The sequence below is a fragment of the Cheilinus undulatus genome, linkage group 8 (assembly GCF_018320785.1).
Source record: "Cheilinus undulatus linkage group 8, ASM1832078v1, whole genome shotgun sequence".
In the NCBI taxonomy this organism is placed as follows: domain Eukaryota; kingdom Metazoa; phylum Chordata; class Actinopteri; order Labriformes; family Labridae; genus Cheilinus; species Cheilinus undulatus.
Window position 1 is genome coordinate 53684007 of NC_054872.1, and position 22676 is coordinate 53706682.

General features: G+C 43.4%; 1 protein-coding gene across 5 annotated transcripts in view; it reads right to left on the minus strand.

Annotated features, from left to right (window-relative positions):
* The window catches only part of adam15 (ADAM metallopeptidase domain 15), a 48948-nt gene extending 27721 nt beyond the window's left edge, over positions 1-21227 (minus strand). For 3 of the 5 annotated variants that reach the window (XM_041794168.1, XM_041794167.1, XM_041794166.1), the window contains exons 1-11: positions 20641-21226; positions 17930-18021; positions 7471-7547; positions 7229-7307; positions 6146-6222; positions 2426-2672; positions 1958-2023; positions 1807-1878; positions 1552-1721; positions 1382-1466; positions 519-667 (exon numbers count right to left, since the gene is read on the minus strand). In XM_041794168.1, the coding sequence (XP_041650102.1) occupies positions 519-667; positions 1382-1466; positions 1552-1721; positions 1807-1878; positions 1958-2023; positions 2426-2672; positions 6146-6222; positions 7229-7307; positions 7471-7547; positions 17930-18021; positions 20641-20767 (1241 nt within the window). In that variant the 5' untranslated portion in view covers positions 20768-21226. Of the gene's footprint in view, positions 1-518; positions 668-1381; positions 1467-1551; positions 1722-1806; positions 1879-1957; positions 2024-2425; positions 2673-6145; positions 6223-7228; positions 7308-7470; positions 7548-17929; positions 18022-20640 lie in introns of all 5 variants that reach the window. The other 2 variants (XM_041794170.1, XM_041794169.1) reach the window with 2 other exon arrangements.
* Between the last annotated feature and the right edge of the window lie 1449 nt (positions 21228-22676).

Genomic DNA, 22676 nt, shown 5'->3' on the forward strand with positions numbered 1-22676 from the left:
TCTGACTTTGATCTCAGCATTCTGACTTTGATCTCAGAATTCTGATTTTGATCTCAGAATTCTGACTTTGATGTCAGAATTCTGACTTTAATCTCAGGATTCTGACTTTGATCTCAGGATTCCGACTTTAATCTCAGAATTCTGACTTTGATCTCAGCATTCTGACTTTGATCTCAGAATTCTGACTTTGATCTCGGAATTCTGACTTTGATCTCGGAATTCCAACTTTGACCTCAGAATTCTGACTTTGAGGAGCTCCACAACCTGAACCAGGACCAGCAGGCTGTTCAGGCAGACCTCCTGCCCCGCTCAGACCACAGCAAACACATCCAGAGCCAGGCTGACATGACGCTCAGGGGTAGAACGTGTATGTTTTTATTCATTCAGACCATAAAAAGACCGACTCTGTCAGTCCAGAGAACACAGAAGTTCTGTCCCCATTTGGGTTTTTGACTCGGTTCATGCCGGCTCTGAGGATGTGGCCGATGTGGTCTGTCTCCTTTTTACGTGGTTCTGACCCTGTTGAAGGTTCCATGATACATCCTCCCAGCCGCGGCTCGTTCTCACAGGAACACTGGCGATCAGCGGTGTCGTGACTCATCCCCAGGTTGTGACCGAGCTCATGAGCGACGGTGGAGGCCACGCCCAGCACGCTGACCAGGTGATCCTGAAAAAGACAGACAGGATCACCCTGATAAGAAAAACTCCCTCATTTAATGTTTAGGACACATTTGGTACTCTCAGTTAAGCTGCAATTAAATAATGATAGAACAATAATTTTCAAAAATATTTTTTTCGTATTTCTTTTATCCTTATTTTCTTTATTCCTTTATTATATTTAAATTATAGCATGCCATTTTCCATCAAATTAACCCTTTTCATTCCTGTTTTATTCATGGAAAGTGAAAAGTGGTGAAAGTGCACCATATTATGGATTTTTACAATTTTTACACTACCGAGAAACAGATAAAATTTCAAATTTTGTCAAATTTTAGTCATAAGTGATGTCTGACTTGTCATTTCAAGGGGCTGGGGGCAGAAAAAATGTGGTTATAATGGAAGTCAATGGAAGAAATGTTGTTTTCAGTAATTGACTGCTAAATTTTCTCATACAGTGAAAATGTAATGTATGTGGCTGTAATTATAAAATATGAAAAAAAATCAATGAAAAATGCACATGTTCCCCAAATATCACAACCTGGGAGAAGTCAGAGCCAAAGTCATCACCATTATAAAACCTCATAAAGACAAAAATACCATCGGAGAGACGACAGGTAAACCATTTTTATTTTTACTGTTCTGACCTGAATTACAGATCTTTAAAGACCAGAGCGCTATATCTTCAACCACGCACAGGAGCTCAAATAAAGCATCGACTCACCACGTTAACCCCCCCTGAGCGGTCTCTTGAGCACATGGACGACTGAGACGCCATCCCCACCGTGGTGCCGTCAAAAGAGCCGCCCCTGTAAAACAAACAGCGCCGTTTTTAACCACGACCAGGACCAGAATCAGAGCATTTTAATTATCTTCACGCCGCCGTCCTCCTACATGACGAGCTGGGCGTTGTCATGGCGGAGGCGTGGCAGCAGTTCCCGTGCTCTCCACTCCAGGAAGTTGGTGAGAGTGTCAGTGGGATTCTTCTCCACCTGGATCTTGTCGCGGTCGCTCCAGATCTCCAGACCGGTGAGCGCCACACGGACGTTCAGAGGACGGTAGAACTGAAACAGAGCAGAGAGAAGGCTCAGCTCTTCTTCTACTGTAGATTTAAACATGACCACGAAGGTCAAAGGTCTCAGATCTCACCCAGTCCACCTGATTGGCAACATCCAGCATTCGGTAGATGATGGTCTTATTGTTCTTCTGGTAGTTCAGGAACTGTGGCAGAGGAAACGGTAAATATAAGTTTACTGGATGTTCAGTGCTAACGATGTACAGCGGCGTCTCAAACACCGACCTCCTGGTGATCGGCCACCAGCACCAGCTCGATGTATTTGGTCTCTGACAGGATGTCTCTCTTAGACTGTAGACGAAGGACAGAGAGGTCAAAGGTCAGAAAATACCACAGAAACAGTTGACATCAGAGCAGCTTCATCCAATCCCAGACAGTATAACTGGAGGGTTGATTTCCTAAAAAGTTCATCGCCTCAGTCACTCGCTCTGAGTCTTCTAAAACATGACATTTATTTAGTTTAAACCCGTTTCAACTTTTTTGGAATGAGGGTTGTCCATTTAGAGTCGTAGACGGGGCTAACCCACATTCTTTCTCATAATTATTCTAAATGTGACGCTGAGTACGAAGGAGAGGATGAATCTTTAAATTAGGGATGAAGCAGGCAGCACTGCTCTGTGATTGGCTGTCTGTGAGTGAAATGCATCCTGTACTCTTAGATGGTTTCTGACACAGCTGGGGTTTCTGTCTCACCCGGTGAGTGTGCGTGGAGCTGTGGATGGGAGGAACAGCAGTGTGAGACACTCCACAGCCTCCTGCACTGTCGCCCTCCAGAGGACTGGTGGAGAACAGCAGGTGGACTCCATCTTCGTCTCCTCCTCCTCCTCCTCCGCTCCCTCCACTCCCGTCTCCTCCCCTCTCCCTGTGGTGTTCCAGGTGGTCGTCATCGTCCTGAGGCTTCAGCTCAAAAGTCAGCGTGGAGTTGATGGCGATGACGCCGCTGCAGGAGGGAAAAACAACAGGTCACCTGTCTGCAGGTCACCTGGACCGATCCAACATTCTTTTCCTCCTCTTTAACTCTCTGAACATTTAGGTCATCTGGAAGAAAACTGCAGCATTACAGTGGAACAGCTCATAATCCACTTACAGCTTTATTTCAGTATTTTCACACTTTGGCCCCGTTTGACACGACTCAGGATCCAAATGACAAACGTTCACAAGTTTAGGAACTCCTCCAGTAGACGGTGTGATCCTGCACCATAATCTCTGTTGGATCAACAGTCGTCAGGGCCCTAGCACCAACACATGCTAGGCCCTACAGTGCTAATCAGATTGGGACTACTATTATTTATTATGGTGAACAATGATATCATAATGGTAGCACGGTGAATGGAGTTTATAAGGTGTGAACATGCCTAAAAGGTCATGAGACTTGGCAGGTTTATCAGGCCTGGCAGATATTTTAGGGCAGTGGTCAACAACTGGTGGCCCGGGGGCCACATCAGGTCCCCCATATCTTAAACAATAAAAGTAAACAATAAAAATATTAAAATGGAAAAAATATTAGAAATGTAAAAATGGGAATACAATATTTAAATAGGAATAAATAAAAACAATGCAATTAGAATAAAGAATACAAAGATAATTATGGAAATACAAATAGAAAATTTGTATTTTTTAGGTGATTTTTGATTTAAAGAAACTGCTGTTTTTTCCTTTGATCTCACTGAGAGAGTCCCAACACCCCCCCCCCCCCACCCCACCCACCCCACACCACACACACACACACACCAAAAGTCGGAGAGCCAAAAATCATCATCAGACTTTAACAGTTATTGTTGGTCACTTTTCACCATTTTTGACAGATTTTTAATAATTCCTGTCAAAATTTGATGATGATTTCTACCGTGTGTGTGTGTGTGTGTGTGTGTGTGTGTGTGTGTGTGTGATAGAATGTTGGGACTCTCTCAGTGAGATCAAAGCATATCTCTCCTGGTGAACAGCATAGCAACAATGGGCAGAGCTAACCTGATTGGTCCATCCTCTACCTTTGTTTTTTTACTATTGGTTCATTAAAAAAATCCAAGAACAGAAAAATGTTTATGGTACAGAGAAAGTTTTTTAGGTGCACAGAGAAAAATCAGTTTCTGTTTGAGAAACTTGCAGAATGAACCTGATGAGTGCAGGAAATGTATGACTAAAGATTAGAGAGCGAGCAGACATGGAGGAATATGACATGGGTCTCCTACAACAACCTACAACCTTCTTCTTGCAGTTTGTTTCAGCTCTCTCTGCACCCTGGTGAGAGGGTTAGGGGTTAGCATGTGTTGCCCATGACTGGGAGTCAGTGACTTCCAGGTTTTCCAGTACACCTGGGAACCCTGGCGTCCCCTCAGGAGGTGTCTGAGGTGCCCTTAAAAACGACTAACGTGCCAGCGCTCCGCTCACATGTCTGCGTTCTAACCTTTAATCCTCCTGCAGCGTCACGCCGCCACGCTGGCTGAATGATCCGGATCATTTTTGACCTGTGGAGGGTTGCTGATGTGGTCGCTCACGTTTTCTGCTGAGGTCAGCCAACAAAAACAAAGACCTGACTCAGCATAAAGCCTGGACTTTGAACAAACCCCATCAGAGGATTAAGAGATTATTCTTTATTTTCTGTGAGAGTGTGTGAAGGGTTAACCTTCGAGAGCTGTCAGAGATCCGTCCTCTAATAAACTCTCTGAAATGTTTTAATCCTGTTCACACATTTTTCTTCTGCTAGCATTAGCCGAGTTTCTAATCAGCATTCCTCTTTCTCTGCTCTGAATCAGTTTCCTGGTTAATGTTGGATTATGAAATCTGATGTGGAAAGATGCATGAAATCTCTGGGACTAAAAAACTCACACCTCTTAAACCCACGCCTTTATACGCTTAACAGGTTTAAATCATCAGAGGCAGACGCAATGTTTAATTAGCATTAAAGGATGACATCATCAGAGGCAGACGCAATGTTTAATTAGCATTAAAGGATGACATCATCAGAGGCAGACGCAATGTTTAATTAGCATTAAAGGATGACATCATCAGAGGCAGACGCAATGTTTAATTAGCATTAAAGGATGACATCATCAGAGGCAGACGGAATGTTTAATTAGCATTAAAGGATGACATCATCAGAGGCAGACGCAATGTTTAATTAGCATTAAAGGATGACATCATCAGAGGCAGACGGAATGTTTAATTAGCATTAAAGGATGACATCATCAGAGGCAGACGCAATGTTTAATTAGCATTAAAGGATGACATCATCAGAGGCAGACGGAATGTTTAATTGGCATTAAAGGATGACATCATCAGAGGCAGACGGAATGTTTAATTGGCATTAAAGGATGACATCATCAGAGGCAGACGGAATGTTTAATTAGCATTAAAGGATGACATCATCAGAGGCAGACGGAATGTTTAATTGGCATTAAAGGATGACATCATCAGAGGCAGACGGAATGTTTAATTAGCATTAAAGGATGACATCATCAAAGGCAGACGGAATGTTTAATTAGCATTAAAGGATGACATCATCAGAGGCAGACGGAATGTTTAATTAGCATTAAAGAATGACATCATCAGAGGCAGACGGAATGTTTAATTAGCATTAAAGGATGACATCATCAGAGGCAGACGGAATGTTTAATTAGCATTAAAGGATGACATCATCAGAGGCAGACGGAATGTTTAATTAGCATTAAAGGATGACATCATCAAAGGCAGACGGAATGTTTAATTAGCATTAAAGGATGACATCATCAAAGGCAGACGGAATGTTTAATTAGCATTAAAGGATGACATCATCAAAGGCAGACGGAATGTTTAATTAGCATTAAAGGATGACATCATCAAAGGCAGACGGAATGTTTAATTAGCATTAAAGGATGACATCATCAGAGGCAGATGACAGAACATTTAATAAGCTTTAAAGGATGACATCATCAAAGGCAGAGGAAGGAATGTCTAATAAGCTTTAAAGAATGACATCATCAGAGGCAGAAGACGGAATGTTTTGTTATTTAAAAGATGATGTCATAAAATTAACAAGTTGGAATGTTGGTGAAGCTGGGATTTTAGGGGCTTTCTTTTCTATTTTTGCCCTATAGTAGGTCACTGGTAAGGAGTGATGGCACTCCTTACCAGTTCCAGCCACTTTTCCAAAAGTTGCCATTTTTGTGTGTATTTGTGATATAGTAATGATAAAGACATGAAGTAATGTAGTTAGTTTAAAATCCACTGAGAGAAGAAGTGAGAGACAATCATGTCAAACACTCAGGTAATTTATGCCAACAACGACCCTCTGCGTACTTCCACATCTACGCTGCAGGTCAGAGGATCAAACTTGCACAGAAACAATGCTACATGTAGATACAGGAGATGTTCAGAGCTGACTTTATAAATAACAGAAGATTAAAGATGGAGAGAGAGAGTTTTCTGGTGACTGACCGTAGGCCGGAGCACGTGCTTAGAGCGACCCTGGACTGGGGGAATCCTCGAACATTTCCATGGTAGTAACAGTGAGTCTGCACACAAACACAGACGGGTTAAAACAGCTAAAGGTACAGACAGCTGAAGATACAGACAGCTGTAGGTACAGACAGCTGAAGATACAGACAGCTGTAGGTACAGACAGCTAAAGGTACAGACAGCTGCAGATACAGACAGCTGCAGGTACAGACAGCTGCAGATACAGACAGCTGAAGATACAGACAGCTGAAGACAGCTGAAGATACAGACAGCTGAAGATACAGACAGCTGAAGATACAGACAGCTGAAGACAGCTGAAGATACAGACAGCTGAAGATACAGACAGCTGAAGATACAGACAGCTGAAGATACAGACAGCTGAAGATACAGACAGCTGCAGATACAGACAGCTGAAGATACAGACAGCTGAAGATACAGACAGCTGAAGATACAGACAGCTGAAGACAGCTGAAGATACAGACAGCTGCAGATACAGACAGCTGAAGATACAGACAGCTGAAGATACAGACAGCTGAAGATACAGACAGCTGCAGATACAGACAGCTGAAGATACAGACAGCTGAAGATACAGACAGCTGAAGATACAGACAGCTGCAGACACAGACAGCTGCAGATACAGACAGCTGCAGGTACAGACAGCTGCAGGTACAGACAGCTGCAGGTACAGACAGCTGAAGATACAGACAGCTGCAGGTACAGACAGCTGCAGATACAGACAGCTGAAGATACAGACAGCTGCAGGTACAGACAGCTGCAGGTACAGACAGCTGCAGGTACAGACAGCTGCAGGTACAGACAGCTGCAGATACAGACAGCTGAAGATACAGACAGCTGCAGGTACAGACAGCTGCAGGTACAGACAGCTGCAGGTACAGACAGCTGCAGGTACAGACAGCTGCAGGTACAGACAGCTGCAGGTACAGACAGCTGCAGGTACAGACAGCTGCAGACACAGACAGCTGCAGATACAGACAGCTGCAGGTACAGACAGCTGAAGATACAGACAGCTGAAGATACAGTACGGCGGGTTCACTGACTCACCACAGGGTGGGCTCTCACAGACACTCCAGTGCCGTTGGGCAGGTAGTAGAAGACGTTTGGTGGTTTGGGCAGCAGGTCTCTGCAGAGACAAACAAACATGTCAGTCATTATCCACCGTGTCCATTCAGGATGTTTACTGTAGACTCTCGACACAAACGTGCTCAGGTCCAGGTTATCATGGTCAGTGTTTCTGTACAGAATCAAACCTTCAGTATGTACCTGGTGCCTTTAATGACACTCACCGGTTCTTCTCCAGGTCCAGCAGAAAGAGTCGCCCCCCCACCTCCAGCCCACACTGCAGCCTGTCGGGGTGACCGTCCTGAAACACAGACAAGAGGATGGTAATGGTCAGAGATGGTCGCCATGACAACAGAAACTTAACCTTCCAATGGTACGATAAAGCCTTTTTACAAATGTAGACCTCTTGTCTTCCAACACAATCATCGTTTTATCGCTAATGTTAACATCATGGAACTGAACCAATCTATGAGGAATGTAATGTTAGACAGTATAGTTACGCCATGATGTGAACAAACATCAGGATGTCAACAAAAAACAAATGGAGACACTTTTAATAAAACATTACTGAAGACTGTAAAGCAGTGTGACTCAACCCTGCTCAACCAAGGAGCCAAACTGTTGAAAAATACACTAACAAGAGCCACGTCCAAGTGGTGAGAAGAGGCAAAAATAGGTTAAAGTGGCAATAAAGATAAGTTAAAGGTGGCAACAATGGTCAAAAAGTGGCAGAAACTGAGTGAGAAGAGACAAAAAATGATCAAAAAGTGACTAAAATGGGCAAAAAGCAGAAAAAAAGTGGCAAAAACTAGGTGAAAATGGCAAAAAATAGGTTGAAGTGGCAATACACATAATACAAATACAATACAATACAAAAATGGTCAAAAATGGCTGAAAGGGGGCAAAATAGGTATAAAATGGTCAAAAAACTGGGTAAAAGAGGCAAAAACAGAGGTTAAAATAGCAATAGAAATGGGGCCAAAAATTGACAAAAAGTGACAAAAACTGGATGAAAAGTGGCATAAATGTGTTAAATAACAATAAAGATAAGTTAAAGGGGGCAAAAATGGTCATAAAGTGGCAAAGAAGAGTGAAAAGTAGGCAAACAATGTCAAAAACTAGGTGAAAAGTGGCAAAAAAATGGGTTAAAATGGCAATATAAACAGGTTAAAAGGGGCAAAATGGTCCAAAATTGGCAAAAAAAAAGGTTGAAAAGTAGGCATACAATGTCAAAAACTAGGTGGAAAGTCGCAAAAATGGGTTTAATTGGCAAAAAAATAAGTTAAAGGGGGCAAATCGTCAAAAAGTGGCAAAAATGGCTGAAAAGTGGGCATTTGATGTCAAAACCTGGGTGAAAAGTGGAAAAAAATTGGTTGAAATAGCAATAGAAATGGGGCAAAAAATGGTTAAAAAAGTGACAAAAACTGGGTGAAAAGTGGCATAAATGGGTTAAATATCGATAATGATAAGTTAAAGGAGGAAATAATGGTCATAAAGTGGCAAAAATAGGTTAAAGTGGCAATAAAAATAAGTTAAAAGGGGAAAAATGATCAAAAACTGGCAAAAAATGTGTGAAAATAGCAAAAACGGACAAAAAGCAGCAGAGTGGCAAAAATGGAGGAAAATTACACACTGGAAAAAGCAGAATAAATGAGGCAAAAATGGACTAAAAGAAGCAAAAAATTGCAAATAAGGGCGATGGAAATATACAAACAAATCCAGTTTGACGATTAAAGCCTGCTGCCTAACTGAATCATGTGACTTGCAATGGGTCCTTTCTGAGGTCAAACTTTCCGTTTTTGGAGGTTTTCTTGGGGAAAAATATTTCAAATTAAGATGTTAAAGAGCCACAAATCTTCACCAAAGAGCCACAGGTTGATATCACTGCTGTAAAGGAATGAAAACTATGAAAAAAATGGTGAAAAGGGGACACATTGGCTAGAAGTGGAAAAATTGGCAAATAAAGGCAAAAAGGCAAAAAAGGGCAGAGAAACAGCAGAAAATAAGGGCTGAAAGTGGCAAAGAATGGGTTAAACACTGTAAAAAGAAAAAAAGGGAAAAAGTGGGAAAAATGGACAACAATGACAAAAACAGGTGGAATGGGCAAAAAGGTGAATCGGTGAGTGGTAAAGTATCCCTCTGGATCAAAGCGTGTGCTAAAGGGCGATGAACCCTAACAGAGGCTGCTGCTGCAGAAGGAAATCAAACGCAGAACTTCCTCTTTACTGGCATAAATAGAGGGGATGTTAAATAATGACGCTTTCATTTAGTCTCTTCCTTCTTTAGCCAATTAGGAAGTGGGCGGGGTTTCACACATCCGTTATCCAATCAGTGATTTCCTGTCTCTTTCAAACTTCCTGTCCAACACCTCCAAGCTTTCTCTGAGATCTTTCTGTTAAACGTCCGCTCCTCTAAAGACCCTCAGCCCACGGGACGTTTCAATCTTAGACTTTTGTTGTCTAAATAGTCCCATACTTTTCAGTGCTGCCTGTTTTCTTTGGAGTGTTCTTTTGTCTTCATGGTGTAATGCTAGCCATGAATACTGATGAACTGGTGACTGTCTTTATCCTCCAATCACTCAGCTCATCCTCATTCCCCTAACTGTGAGACTACTAGCACCATTAGCTCAGTCACTTTAAAGGGCTAATATTCATGCAGTCACAGATTTTACATTTAGATTTTATTTTATTGACATTACTTTTACTGCTAAACGCGGATGTTTGTGACATAAAAAACACACAATAATGTTTTTATGCTACAGGCCAGTTCCTCAAAGGTGATTATTACAGCCTTGAATATGTTCATAATGAGCAACAACTCTGATTTTTATGCATTATCCTTATTATCTTAAATGTACACTACTGCCTGTAGGGGACAGCAGGAAATAAACTTCTATACCCTAAAGGTTGGGACCTTATAGCGCCCCCATCAGGCTGATATATCTCTGAATGTGGAGGCGTCTGGACTTCCTCCTCTAAACCAACATCTGGAGCTGTTCAGCGCCGTCTGTGTGACTGAGGACGTGACCTTTGGCGGTATTTTAGGGTGGAGCGTTCCTTTAAAATGAGCAGAATTCCCCTCCAAGGCGTGTTTGTTTTCTCCACCCTCCTGTACTTTGAGCTGAGGAGGGGTCACTTCATTGTGAGCGGGACGGAGACAGAGGCAGGGGGCTGAGTCATGGTGAGTGGTTGGGAGGGTTCAGATGGTGGTTTCAGAAGAAAAACAGGACTTTCACTCCGGGCCTGTCTCCTTCACTCATCCATACTTCAGGATATAAAGATCTAAGATGTCTCCTTCAGGACAGGACAGGACATGACATGATGGGACAGGAAGGGACGGGACGTGACAGGACAGGACAGGACAGAACAGGACATCATGGGACAGGACAGGACATGACAGGACATGACTGGACATGATGAGACGGGACAGGACATGACGGGACAGGACATGACAAGACATGACAGAGCAGGACATGACAGGACATGACGGGACATGACTGGACATGACGGGATAGGACAGGACAGGACATGACAGGACAGGACAGGACAGGACATGACAGGACGGGACAGGACAGGACATGACAGGACAGGACAGGACAGGACATGATGGGACAGGACAGAACATGATGGGACAGGACATAACAAGACATGACAGAGCAGGACATGACAGGACATGACGGGACATGACTGGACATGACGGGATAGGACAGGAAAGGACATGACAGGACAGGTCAGGACAGGACAGGACAGGACATGACAGGACAGGACATGACAGGACAGGACAGGACAGGACAGGACAGGACGGGACGGGACATGACAGGACAGGACATGAGAGGACAGGAATGGACGGGACATGAGGGAAAGGGCAGGACAGAACAGGACATGACGGGACAGGACATGACAGAGCAGGACATGACAGGACATGACAGGACATGACGGGACAGGACAGGACATGACAGGACAGGACATGACATGATGGGACAGGACAGAGCAGGACATGACAGGACATGACGGGACAGGACAGGACATGACAGGACAGGACATGACATGACAGGACAGGAAGGGACAGGAAATGACATGACAGGACAGGACAGGACAGGACAGAACAGGACATGACAGGACAGGACAGGACAGAACAGGACAGAACAGGACATGACAGGACATGACAGGACAGAACAGAACAGGACAGGACAGGACAGGACAGGACAGAACAGGACAGGACACGACAGGACATGACGGGACAGGACAGGACATGACAGGACAGGTCTTTACTCCTCTCAGAGTCCAATCAGCCTGAGTGATCTAAACACCTGTGTGGGATCCAGGGCCTTTTAGAGAACGCTGTGACTTCACAACAATCAGACCTTCAAAATAAAAGCAATTACAGCAGCCCCAACAAAAGCAGGTAAATCCTCTGATCTGTGCTCTAATCGTTTGTTTTATAAGATTTCAGCGAGGACCATGATCCTTCTGACCCGGTTTCTTTGGTCCATTTAACTGTTTCACCAACACAGAGGCTTAAACCCTCGGCCTGCTGCTGAGGAAGGACTCAATGCTGCAATAATCAGTCAGCTGATCCATGAGTCACAACATCCTGAACCTCTCTGAGGACATAAATCATCACATCAGACGTTTGTCTGTAATCCATGGACCAAAGAATGAGAAAATACCGGAGTCACTAAAAAACAGACGTGGTTTCACTCCTGGTCCTCTAAAACTAACAGAGGACCAAACATTTCTCTGAAGGAAGAGTCTAAACTCTGGATCCTTCCCTGAATATTTCTCATTCCTCTGAACCAAACTCAGTTATTAAACCGCTCTGTTTCTGCACAGGAAGTGAGTCAGCTCCAACATGTCTGAAAACGCTGACTACTGCATTTATTTAAACACCCTGGCAGTCCTAAAGGAGGTCATCATGTAGACCCTGGTAGTTCTAAAGGGGTCATCATGTAGACCCTGGTAGTTCTAAAGGGGTCATCATGTAGACCCTGGTAGTTCTAAAGGGGTCATCATGTAGACCCTGGTAGTTCTAAAGGGGGGAGGGTTTGGGTGTGGAGTGTTCCTGTAGTCCTGATGTCTCCATGTTTCATCACACCTCTCTCTCTCTCTCTCTCTCTTCTAAACTGTCTAGTGTTTTCCAGCCTCTCTCGCCCTCTCACACCATCTGCTCCACATCCTCACCCCCCTCCGCCTCCTACTTGTTGGTCCTCTCATAAACTCCCCTTCCTCTCCCTCTCTCTCCCTCTCTCTCTGTTAGGTGAGGTCATGTCTCTCGCCCGCTCTCCAGATGATGTCAGGCTGCAGAGTTTGGGCGAGGCTCCGAGCCGTCGGTCGACCACAGCAGCAGCAGAAGAAGAAGAGGAGAGCAGCAGAGAGTTGAGGCGCTCTGCTGCTCTCTCTCACAGCTGTTACTCTATAAAGCTGGAATGACTCTGATGTTGCAGGTAAATATTCAGGTGTTCTATCAGGTGTTTTAATGGTTTAGGATCTGCTGTTTCAACATGTTCATGCTGCTTTCTCACGGGAGCCCGCTCCCTCACCAGCAGGATGGATGACATGGGGCTATCCATGCATCCATCCATCTGTCCATCCAACCATCCATCCATGAAAGACTGTCTGAATGTGTTCTAATAATAACACAAAGATGGAGTATACTGAATTCTTCTGTAACTCATTAGCTACAAGCTAAGAGGCTGGCAGTGCCTCTTTAACAGCTTTTCCCCCTCATGTTGTCATAAACATGCCCTTAAAGGAAACACTGATGCACTATTTAATAAATAAATCTGGTTAGACTGAAATGATGACTCTGCAGGCAAAAAGCAAGGATGGAATATTCTAGAAGCATTAAAGGATGATGTCATCTTCAAAGACTAAGATGGAATGGTAGAGGGTGGAATGTTTTGTATTTTTAAATGACATCAAAAGTAGACGATAGAATATTTTAGAAAAGGATGGCGTAATCAAAGGACAAAATGTTTATTAAGGTTTGAATGACATCAAAGGCAAAGAATGAAATGTTTTATAATCTTCACAGGGTGAAAATATCAAAGGTGAGAGGGAAGAATGGGTTTTTCCAGAATGACATCATCAAAGAGAGAGGGAGAAATGTTTTCTTTAAAATGACATCATCAAAGGTAGAGGGAGGAATGTTTTTTTTAGAACATCATCAAAGGTAGAGGGAGGAATGTTTTTTTAGAATGACATCATCAAAGGTAGAGGGAGGAATGTTTTTTTAGAATGACATCATCAAAGGTAGAGGGAGGAATGTTTTTTTAGAATGACATCATCAAAGTTAGAGGGAGGAATGTTTTTTTTAGAACATCATCAAAGGTAGAGGGAGGAATGTTTTTTTAGAATGACATCATCAAAGGTAGAGGGAGGAATGTTTTTTTAGAACATCATCAAAGGTAGAGGGAGGAATGTTTTTTTTAGAACATCATCAAAGGTAGAGGGAGGAATGTTTTTTTGGAATGACATCATCAAAGTTAGAGGGAGGAATGTTTTTTTTAGAACATCATCAAAGGTAGAAGGAGGAATGTTTTTTTTAGAATGACATCATCAAAGGTAGAGGGAGGAATGTTTTTTTAGAACATCATCAAAGGTAGAAGGAGGAATGTTGGTGAAGCTGGGGATGTTGGGGGCTTTTCCCTTGCATTTTTCCCAAATAGTAGGCCATAATCCCTGACTGCTCGCCAGCTCCACCCTCTTTCCAAAAGTTGCCAATAAAGGACAGTGAGCATGAAGTAAATATTGTGTGTTCTAATAATGATAGAGAGATAATGCAGGGTTTCTGCTACATGTAATTGATGGTGGCGCACTGCCGAACCAAAATAAAAGCCACCATGTCTTTAGAATTATAATCTTTTTTATCAGATGTTAAAAAAATGTAAATTATACTGTGTGGATGGATTCATATAAACATATAGTCTTTATCTGCGCACATTTACGTACCACAGGAGTTTGAAATCGTAATCAACAAGTGTGACACTGCTCTGCAAGTAACTTAATTTTGAAAAAAGGAACATCGGAGTCTCAACTTCCGGTCTGTCGTCACATATGGATGGCTGATAAACTCTACTGTTGCTTAGTTTAGTACTTCCCTGATTATAACCTGGTGATTAGTGATAAACTTGAGTAGATATATTCATCATCAGCTGTGACTCATGATGGAGATGAGACGCTAGCGATCTAAAAAGCTTGCTGTTGTAAAAACTCCGGCGAAACTTTCGTTCCGTTTCTGTTAAAATACAAGACTGGATAAAAACAACAGCAGTGGACTCCAAAGCCCTCCCCCAGAGTTTCAAAAACTCCTGGAGGAAACCCTGTAAGGTACGCAGATTGTTTTATATCTCTTCTGTTCTGGTTTGAAGAGTCTGCAGTTCTGCATTATTGGGGGCGCGGCTGATATGACTGGAAGATAGCATGTTGTAGCTGTTAGAGACCCGCCTCAGCTCTGCCATCACACATGTTCACACATAAACAGAGCTTCTAAAAATCTTTACACAGGGGCATCTTTGTGACCTACAAAACCATTTGGCTCTGTATGAAAGGACATTTTCAAAAGCACCTCCCCCTGGTTAGACTAGTTGGAAAAAGTGGCATTTTCAGTGGAATTCTCCTTTACTGCTCTCCTCCTGTTTCCTCCTGGCTGGGTGGAGTGTGGGTGGGGGGGATTTAACAGGAAGTGATCTCAGGGCTTCAGTCAGCTGCACAGGAAGTGTCCGTCCTCTAACAGCCCCCCACAGGAAGCTGGTGGTGAAAGCTGTCTGCGCTCCAGTTTCCTCCTGGCCTGTTCTTACAGTCAGACCAACAATGAAGAGAGGAGGAGGCCAACAGCACGACGTGAGGGGCGTCTGTTCCTCCTACACCTTCAGAACTGCTCCATGTTTCCTAATCAAGACTTTCTGTTTTAACTAAATCCTCTTCCTGTTCCTGATCTGGTCTGATTCTGCACTAAACGGGGAAGTCTGAATGACTCTTTGTTAGTGTTCCAGTCCCTGAAACCAGCACCATCACTGTTCGTTGATTTCAGACTTTATATTCTTAGGTTTCTGGCAACAACAAACCCAGCAACACATTTCTTTAACACTACTGTCAGAGCACTTGGCAATAACCCTGACTCTGATTTTAACAAAAATTTATCCAGTTATATACTTAAAAGATGGATGGATGGATGGTTGGATGGATGGATGGAAGGTTGGATGGTTGGATGGATGATGGATGGATGGATGGTTGTTGGATGGATGGTTGGTTGGATGGATGGAGGGATGGATGGTTGGATGTAAGGATGGATGGTTGGATGGAAGGTTGGATGGATGATGGATGGAGGGATGGATGGATGGATGGATGGATGGATGGATGGATGGATGGAGGGATGGATGGATGGATGGGTGGGTAGGTCAGTAGGTAGATAAGAGGGTTGGTTTGTAGGTTGGTAGGTGGGCGGTCTGTCCGTGTGGTAGGTTTGTCTGTCTGTAGGTTGGTCGGACTCTGGTCGGTAGATGTAATAATAATAATAATAATAATATCTTGAATTTATATAGCGCCTTTCAAGAAACCCAAGGACGCTTTACAGGAACACATAGACATGGACAAACTATGTGAGGGGTAGGATGAGTGTAAGGGTGGTTTAGTGAAGACTGTAGGCTGTGGTGAACAGGTGGTGCTTGAGACGTTTTTTGAAAATGTCCAGAGATGGAGCGCTACGAATGTCTGCAGGAAGAGTGTTCCAGAGGGTGGGGGCTGCAGCACTGAAGGCTCTGTCTCCATAGGTTCAGAGTTTGGTTTTGGGCATGGAAAGTAGGCCGGTGTCTGAAGATGGAAGGTTGTGGGATGGTGTGTATGGATGGAGGAGATCAGAAAGGTACTGGGGAGCCAGAGCATGGAGAGATTTGTATGTGAGGAGGAGGACTCTGTAGTTGATACGGGACTTGATAGGGAGCCAGTGGAGGTGGATGAGGGTCGGAGTGATGTGTTGCCAGGGTCTAGTGCGGGTGAGAACTCTAGCTGCAGAGTTTTGGACGTACTGAAGCCTGTCCAGGGTTTTGCTGGGAACTCCAGACAGGACTCCATTACAGTAGTCCAGGCGGGAGGTTATGAAAGCATGAATGAGTGTTTCAGCCACAGAATCAGGGAGTGATGGTCGGAGTCTGGAGATGTTCTTGAGATGAGAGAAGGCAGATTTGGTGACAGACTTTATGTGGGACTGGAAGGAGAGGGTGGAGTCCAGGATGACGCCCAGGTTTCGGACCTCGGAGGACGGACAGATGGAGGTCCCGTCCACATGGAGCATGAGATCTCCAACCTTCTGCAGCAGCGCTTTGGGGGCCACCACCATGAGCTCTGTTTTATTGCCGTTGAGTTTGAGTTGGTTAGAGGTCATCCAGGCTTTGATGTCGTGGAGGCAGTTTACCAGGGAGTGGGGAGGGAGCTGAGTGGATGGTTTGGTGCTGAGATAGAGTTGGGTGTCATCTGCATAAAAGTGGAAGCTGAGACCGTGTTTGTGAATAATCTGTCCAAGGGGAAGCATGTAGATGGTGAAAAGGAGAGGTCCAAGAACAGAGCCTTGAGGCACGCCCTGGTTAACTGGGGCGGGGGATGAGTGAGAGGTGCCGATGGTAACAAACTGTTTTCTTTGTGAGAGATATGAGTGAAACCAGGAGAGAGCTGTACCAGTGATGCCAAGATGGTGAGACAGGCGGTCAAGGAGGACGGTGTGGGATATTGTGTCAAAGGCATCAGTTAGGTCAAGATGTCCTGATGTCAGTATGCAGGTTGGCCGGTCTGTCAGTAGGTTGGTTGGTCCATCCATTGGTCGTGGATCAGGTCACTGAGTCAGTAGGTAGATGTAGGTTGCTAGGTCAGCAGGTAGGTCGGTCGACCCATCAGTAGGTTTGTCTGTCGGTAGGTTGGTCGGACTCTGGTCAGTAGATGTAGGTTCCTATATCAGCAGTTAGGTTGGTTGGTTGGTCACCAGTAGGTTGGTCTTCCTGTCTGTTGGTAGGTAAAGGACCCTATGTCAGTAGGTAGGTAAGTCCATCCATCAGTAGGTAGGTTGGCTCGTCAGCCAATATCTTTGCCTGTCCGTCCGTTTCTTGGTCAGTTGGTAGATGTAGGTCCCTACATCAGTAGGTAGGTAGGTTGGTCTGTCATCGGTTGTAGTTCCCTATGTCAGCAGGTAGGTGTGGTTGGTCCATCTGTCGGTCAGTACATGTAGGTTCCTGTGTCAGAAGGTAGGTCTGTCAGTCGATCGATAGATGTAGGTCCCCGTCTCTGGAGGTAGGCTGTGTTTCTACCTGTAGTTTGGACGGTAAATTTGTCCGTTGGTGGTTGTAGGTCCCTGTCAGTAGGTTGACTGGTGTGTCCGCTGGTAGGTTGGTCAGTCTGTCGGTGGTCAGATGTTGCTGGGTCAGTAGGTAGATGTAGGTCGCTAGGTAGGTTGGTCAGTCTGTCTGTAGGTTTCTCAGTAGGTAGGTTGGTATACTTTTTCTATCCCAAACTTGAAAACTGAGGTGTTACAGCAGCCAGTCATCAATCATTCAGTCAGCTAAACCCTGTCTGCCAGAGAAAATCCTCCATTTTTAAAAATACCTACATACTCAACGACTACACCCTGAAACAGCGTCTCTAGTCATCCCCAGATATCTGAGGCCGTAGCTACAGTAAACTACGACGTCCTTCTCACCTGTAGAGCTTCAGCAAGGCTCCTCCTCTGTCCGCCCACCAGAATGAAGGGTCGAGTTTTCCCCAGCAGAGGGCGCCACCTTCTGTCCAAACCTGGTAAAGTCAGAGAACGATATCAATCAGGGTCAGCGACGACAGCTGTTAGAGACCCTGTAAATAATAAATAAATAATGAGAGGATCCTCTCATTTTTGAAAAAAAAAAAAAAAAACTCAACATATTGAGATCATAGTCATAGGTTAACCAGAAATCAAACTCAGAATTTTTCAGTTAAAAAGTCGAAAATCTATGTGAAAAAACATGGAAACAGTCAAGTTTACATATCAGAAGATTTTAATTTATAAAGCGGAAAATTTAAAGAGAAATTTAGAAGACTGTAAAGTCCTAAATTCATGAGAAACCAAACTAAAAACACTGGCTGGATAGGCCCAGTTTAGAGAAATGTCTCTTCATGATAATGTGATGATTCTGGACTAAAATCACAGGATTTTCTTCTTGAAAAAGTATCATGTCACTGAGCTCTCTACTGTAGGACTAGTCAAGGAAAACAGCTTCCTCTGGTCTGATTTCCTTCCATGCAGTTGTCTAGATTCAAGTTCATACCCTTAGAAATTCTACATTTTAGTTCAGGTTAACTTAGAACTTTCCAAACTCTAAAAATGTACGAGACGTATAAACTTCCTTCACAGACGGGTAAACCAAATCCTGGCGTTTGACTTTTTTATTGCACTATGTTTACTATTTATCAAAAGACTATTACTGTTATTCTCATCATTATTAGTATTATAATCATCATTATTAACCCTCAGGTATCCCTAGGGACATTTTTGTCCATTTGGGCACATTTTTGGTCCATTTAGTCTAGTCCATTTACTAGTCCATTAACTGGTCAATTGACTGGTCCATTTACTAGTCCATTCACTGGTCCATTAACTAGTCCATTTACTAGTCCATTAACTGGTCCATAATCTAGTTCATTAACTGGTTCATTAACTGGTCCATTAACTGGTCCATTAACTGGTCGGTTACCTAGCCCTTTTACTAGTCAATAAACTAGTCCATTAACTAGTTCATTAATTGGTCCATTAACTGGTCCTTTCACTAGTCCATTACCTAGTCCATGTACTGGTCCATTAACCAGTCCATTAACTAGTCCATTATCTAGTCCATTAACTGGTCCATATACTGGTCCATTATCTAGTCCATTAACTGGTCCATATACTGGTCCATTAACTAGTCCATTAACTGGTCCATATACTGGTCCATTAACTAGTCCATTAACTAGTCCATACACTGGTCCATTAACTAGTCCATTAACTGGTCCATATACTGGTCCATTAACTAGTCCATTAACTAGTCCATACACTGGTCCATTAACTAGTCCATTAACTGGTCCATACACTGGTCCATTAACTAGTCCATTAACTGGTCCATACACTGGTCCATTTACTAGTCCATTAACTGGTCCATACACTGGTCCATTAACTAGTCCATTAACTGGTCCATATACTGGTCCATTAACTGGTCCATACACTGGTCCATTAACTAGTCCATTAACTGGTCCATATACTGGTCCATTAACTAGTCCATTAACTGGTCCATACACTGGTCCATTAACTAGTCCATTAACTGGTCCATATACTGGTCCATTAACTAGTCCATTAACTAGTCCATACACTGGTCCATTAACTAGTCCATTAACTGGTCCATACACTGGTCCATTAACTAGTCCATTAACTGGTCCATATACTGGTCCATTAACTAGTCCATTAACTAGTCCATACACTGGTCCATTAACTAGTCCATTAACTGGTCCATACACTGATCCATTAACTAGTCCATTAACTGGTTGGTTACCTGGTCCTTTTACTTGTCAATTAACTAGCTCATTAACTAGTTCATTAATTGATCCATTAACTGGTCCTTTCACTAGTCCATTAACTAGTCCATACACTGGTCCATTAACTAGTCCATTAACTGGTCCATACACTGGTCCATTAACTAGTCCATTAACTGGTCCATATACTGGTCCATTAACTAGTCCATTAACTGGTCCATACACTGGTCCATTAACTAGTCCATTAACTGGTCCATACACTGATCCATTAACTAGTCCATTAACTGGTCGGTTACCTGGTCCTTTTACTTGTCAATTAACTAGCTCATTAACTAGTTCATTAATTGATCCATTAACTGGTCCTTTCACTAGTCCATTACCTAGTCCATGTACTGGTCCATTAACCAGTCCATTAACTAGTCCATTATCTAGTCCATTAACTAGTCCTTTAACTAGTATTGATAATTATGTAAATAAGGTTCTACAGGTTGTTGTGGTAACTTCCGGTTCTTTAACAGTAAATCTGTTTCATTATTAGAATTACTCATTAAATAAATATAATTGACTAACTAATAATAATTTAATTTAAATATTATTATTATAATTATTAATAATAATTTAAATATTTCGTTTTTCCAGCTGTCACCAGCTCATTCCATCCATCACGCATGCTCATGTGGAAGGCTGGAACTACGTCTGTTCAGCGCGTGCATGCAGCGTTAACTAGCCCCATTAGAAGTTACCTGAAGGAAAGGTTAATGATGTCATTGTTACACGGTTACCTTGGCAACCCGCCCAGCGTTCAGTAAGGTCAAAGGTCCCGGTCAAACCGGGTGACACAGCAGATTAACTTTAACTGGTCGCGTGCGCCGTTACCTGTCCCGGTGAGTCCGTCGGTCCGGTCTGCCCGGATACCTCCGTTCAAGGACCGGGCCACCGTGAACGGCAGATCCCCGGAGCTGAGCAGCAGGAGCGGGAACAGCAGCGCGGTAACCCCGCTCATCCTCCCTCCCTCTCCGGACACCAGCAACAGGTCTCTGCCTGATGTTTGAGAGGCAGCCCCGTCCCCCGTCCCGGTCCCGGTCCCGTTACCTCACGGTGTAAGAGCACCGGGAGGGGCTCCGCGGAGACTCCATGCTGCTCCGGTATCCGGTAACATCCACACCAACAGCCGCTGAGAGCTGCAGTACCGGGAAAAGTGACCGTAAACTCCGGGTGGATCCAGCAGACTCTCCCGTATCTACGCAGCTCCCGTTAGAACCGCTCCAGGGCCCGAAAAGCCCCGTTAATCCGCCCGGAACGGCTCGGTTCTTCACGGAGTAGTCCCGAACAGGTCGGTCCGTCTGACCCCGGGAGACCTTTGGGCTGATTTTACCGGAGGACACCGGGCTGGCTGCGATTTAACGGAGCGCTAACCATGACGTCATTTAGCTGAGCGGAGCTAACCGGAGCTAACGGAAACAGACGGCGAGTCAGCCTTCAAAATAAAAGTCTGTCAAAGTAAAAACCGGTAAAAACATAAAAACACGACGGAGAAATTCATCAGAACTTTGATTTAATTTATAAAATAACGTCTGAAAACCTCAGAGCAGCTGAGAGGATGATATTATCTCTTATATTTTATTATCAACATGTTTTTGATATAATCACCGAAGAAGACGTCAAATATATCCAATAAATGTAGAGAGAAGCTCTCAGAAGTCTCAGTGACTGTTTCAACTAATAAAAAACAAATAAAATAAAAATAGATATCAAATAAGTTTGTGCATGTGAAAAACAATCAGCCTGAACAGCTGCATGTTTCTCTGTAGTCAGTTTATCCTGTTCTGATAAGTCAGAAAAGTGGCTGCTGCTGTAATATCCAACAGGGGGAAATGTGGTTTGATTTTTACCAGAATCAAAATTTAAAATCGAGGTATCATGACCACCCTGATCCCTATCCTACTCCAGTGGTGGTCAACTGGTGGCCCAGGGCCCACATGTGGCCCTGCTCCACACTCAGTCAGTGTAAATATAAAAAACTGAAAACATGAAGGAAACTTGATCAGATCAGCCATGTTAAAAAATAAACCTGTATTTGTGTTTCAGCTAAAACTAAAATGTGTTCTCTTAACTCAGAAAAATAAAAGTGAAACAGCTGTTTAGGATTTTTAAGCTAACATAACGTTTTCTTTTTTCCAGCCTTCAGATCAGTGGTTTTAAAAAGTGTCAAAGCTTTATGTGCATGTTTCACTGCATTTAGACGCACTGAACTCTGCACCTTCTCAGTGAAACACAACTCTCAGCCTTTCATAAATATTTGGGAAACGTGCCAACGGCTTTAACCGGACAGATATTTACTGCAAACAGCAGCAGCTGGCAGGAGAACATGAACAGAAATGACTGAATAAAAAACCTCCAACCACCGCTGACTGGAAGGAAATGATCCAGGACATTTATATGAAGGAACAACTCTCTGAGAAAGAAAGGGAAAACATTAGAACAAGTGGAAACTACCCCAGTCTGAAGGGACGCCACCAAAGGTTATTATAGTTAACTCAAACTAAATAACTGGAATCTAAAAACCATTTTAGTAAACTGAAACTAAATAAAAACGGAGCTTTATAAGAAAAAACAAACTAAAAACTAAATTCTGTGCTGACAAAACTAAAATGAAATAAAATCAGAGAGAATCTCCTTAGTTTTAGTCTTTGGCAGCAGCAGACGGTCTGACATGAACACCAGGCCCAGAGAGAGTGAAGGGGTCTGATTCCTGAAGACTTCACTCACTGGTGAATTTTAATAATCTAACTGTGATTTTTTCACCCAACATTGTGATTTAACATGTAATTATTCTTCAGGTTCCTCATCTTATAAACCATTCTATATTACAACACACATTTACATCGAATCGCCCAAAATCTACAAATAAA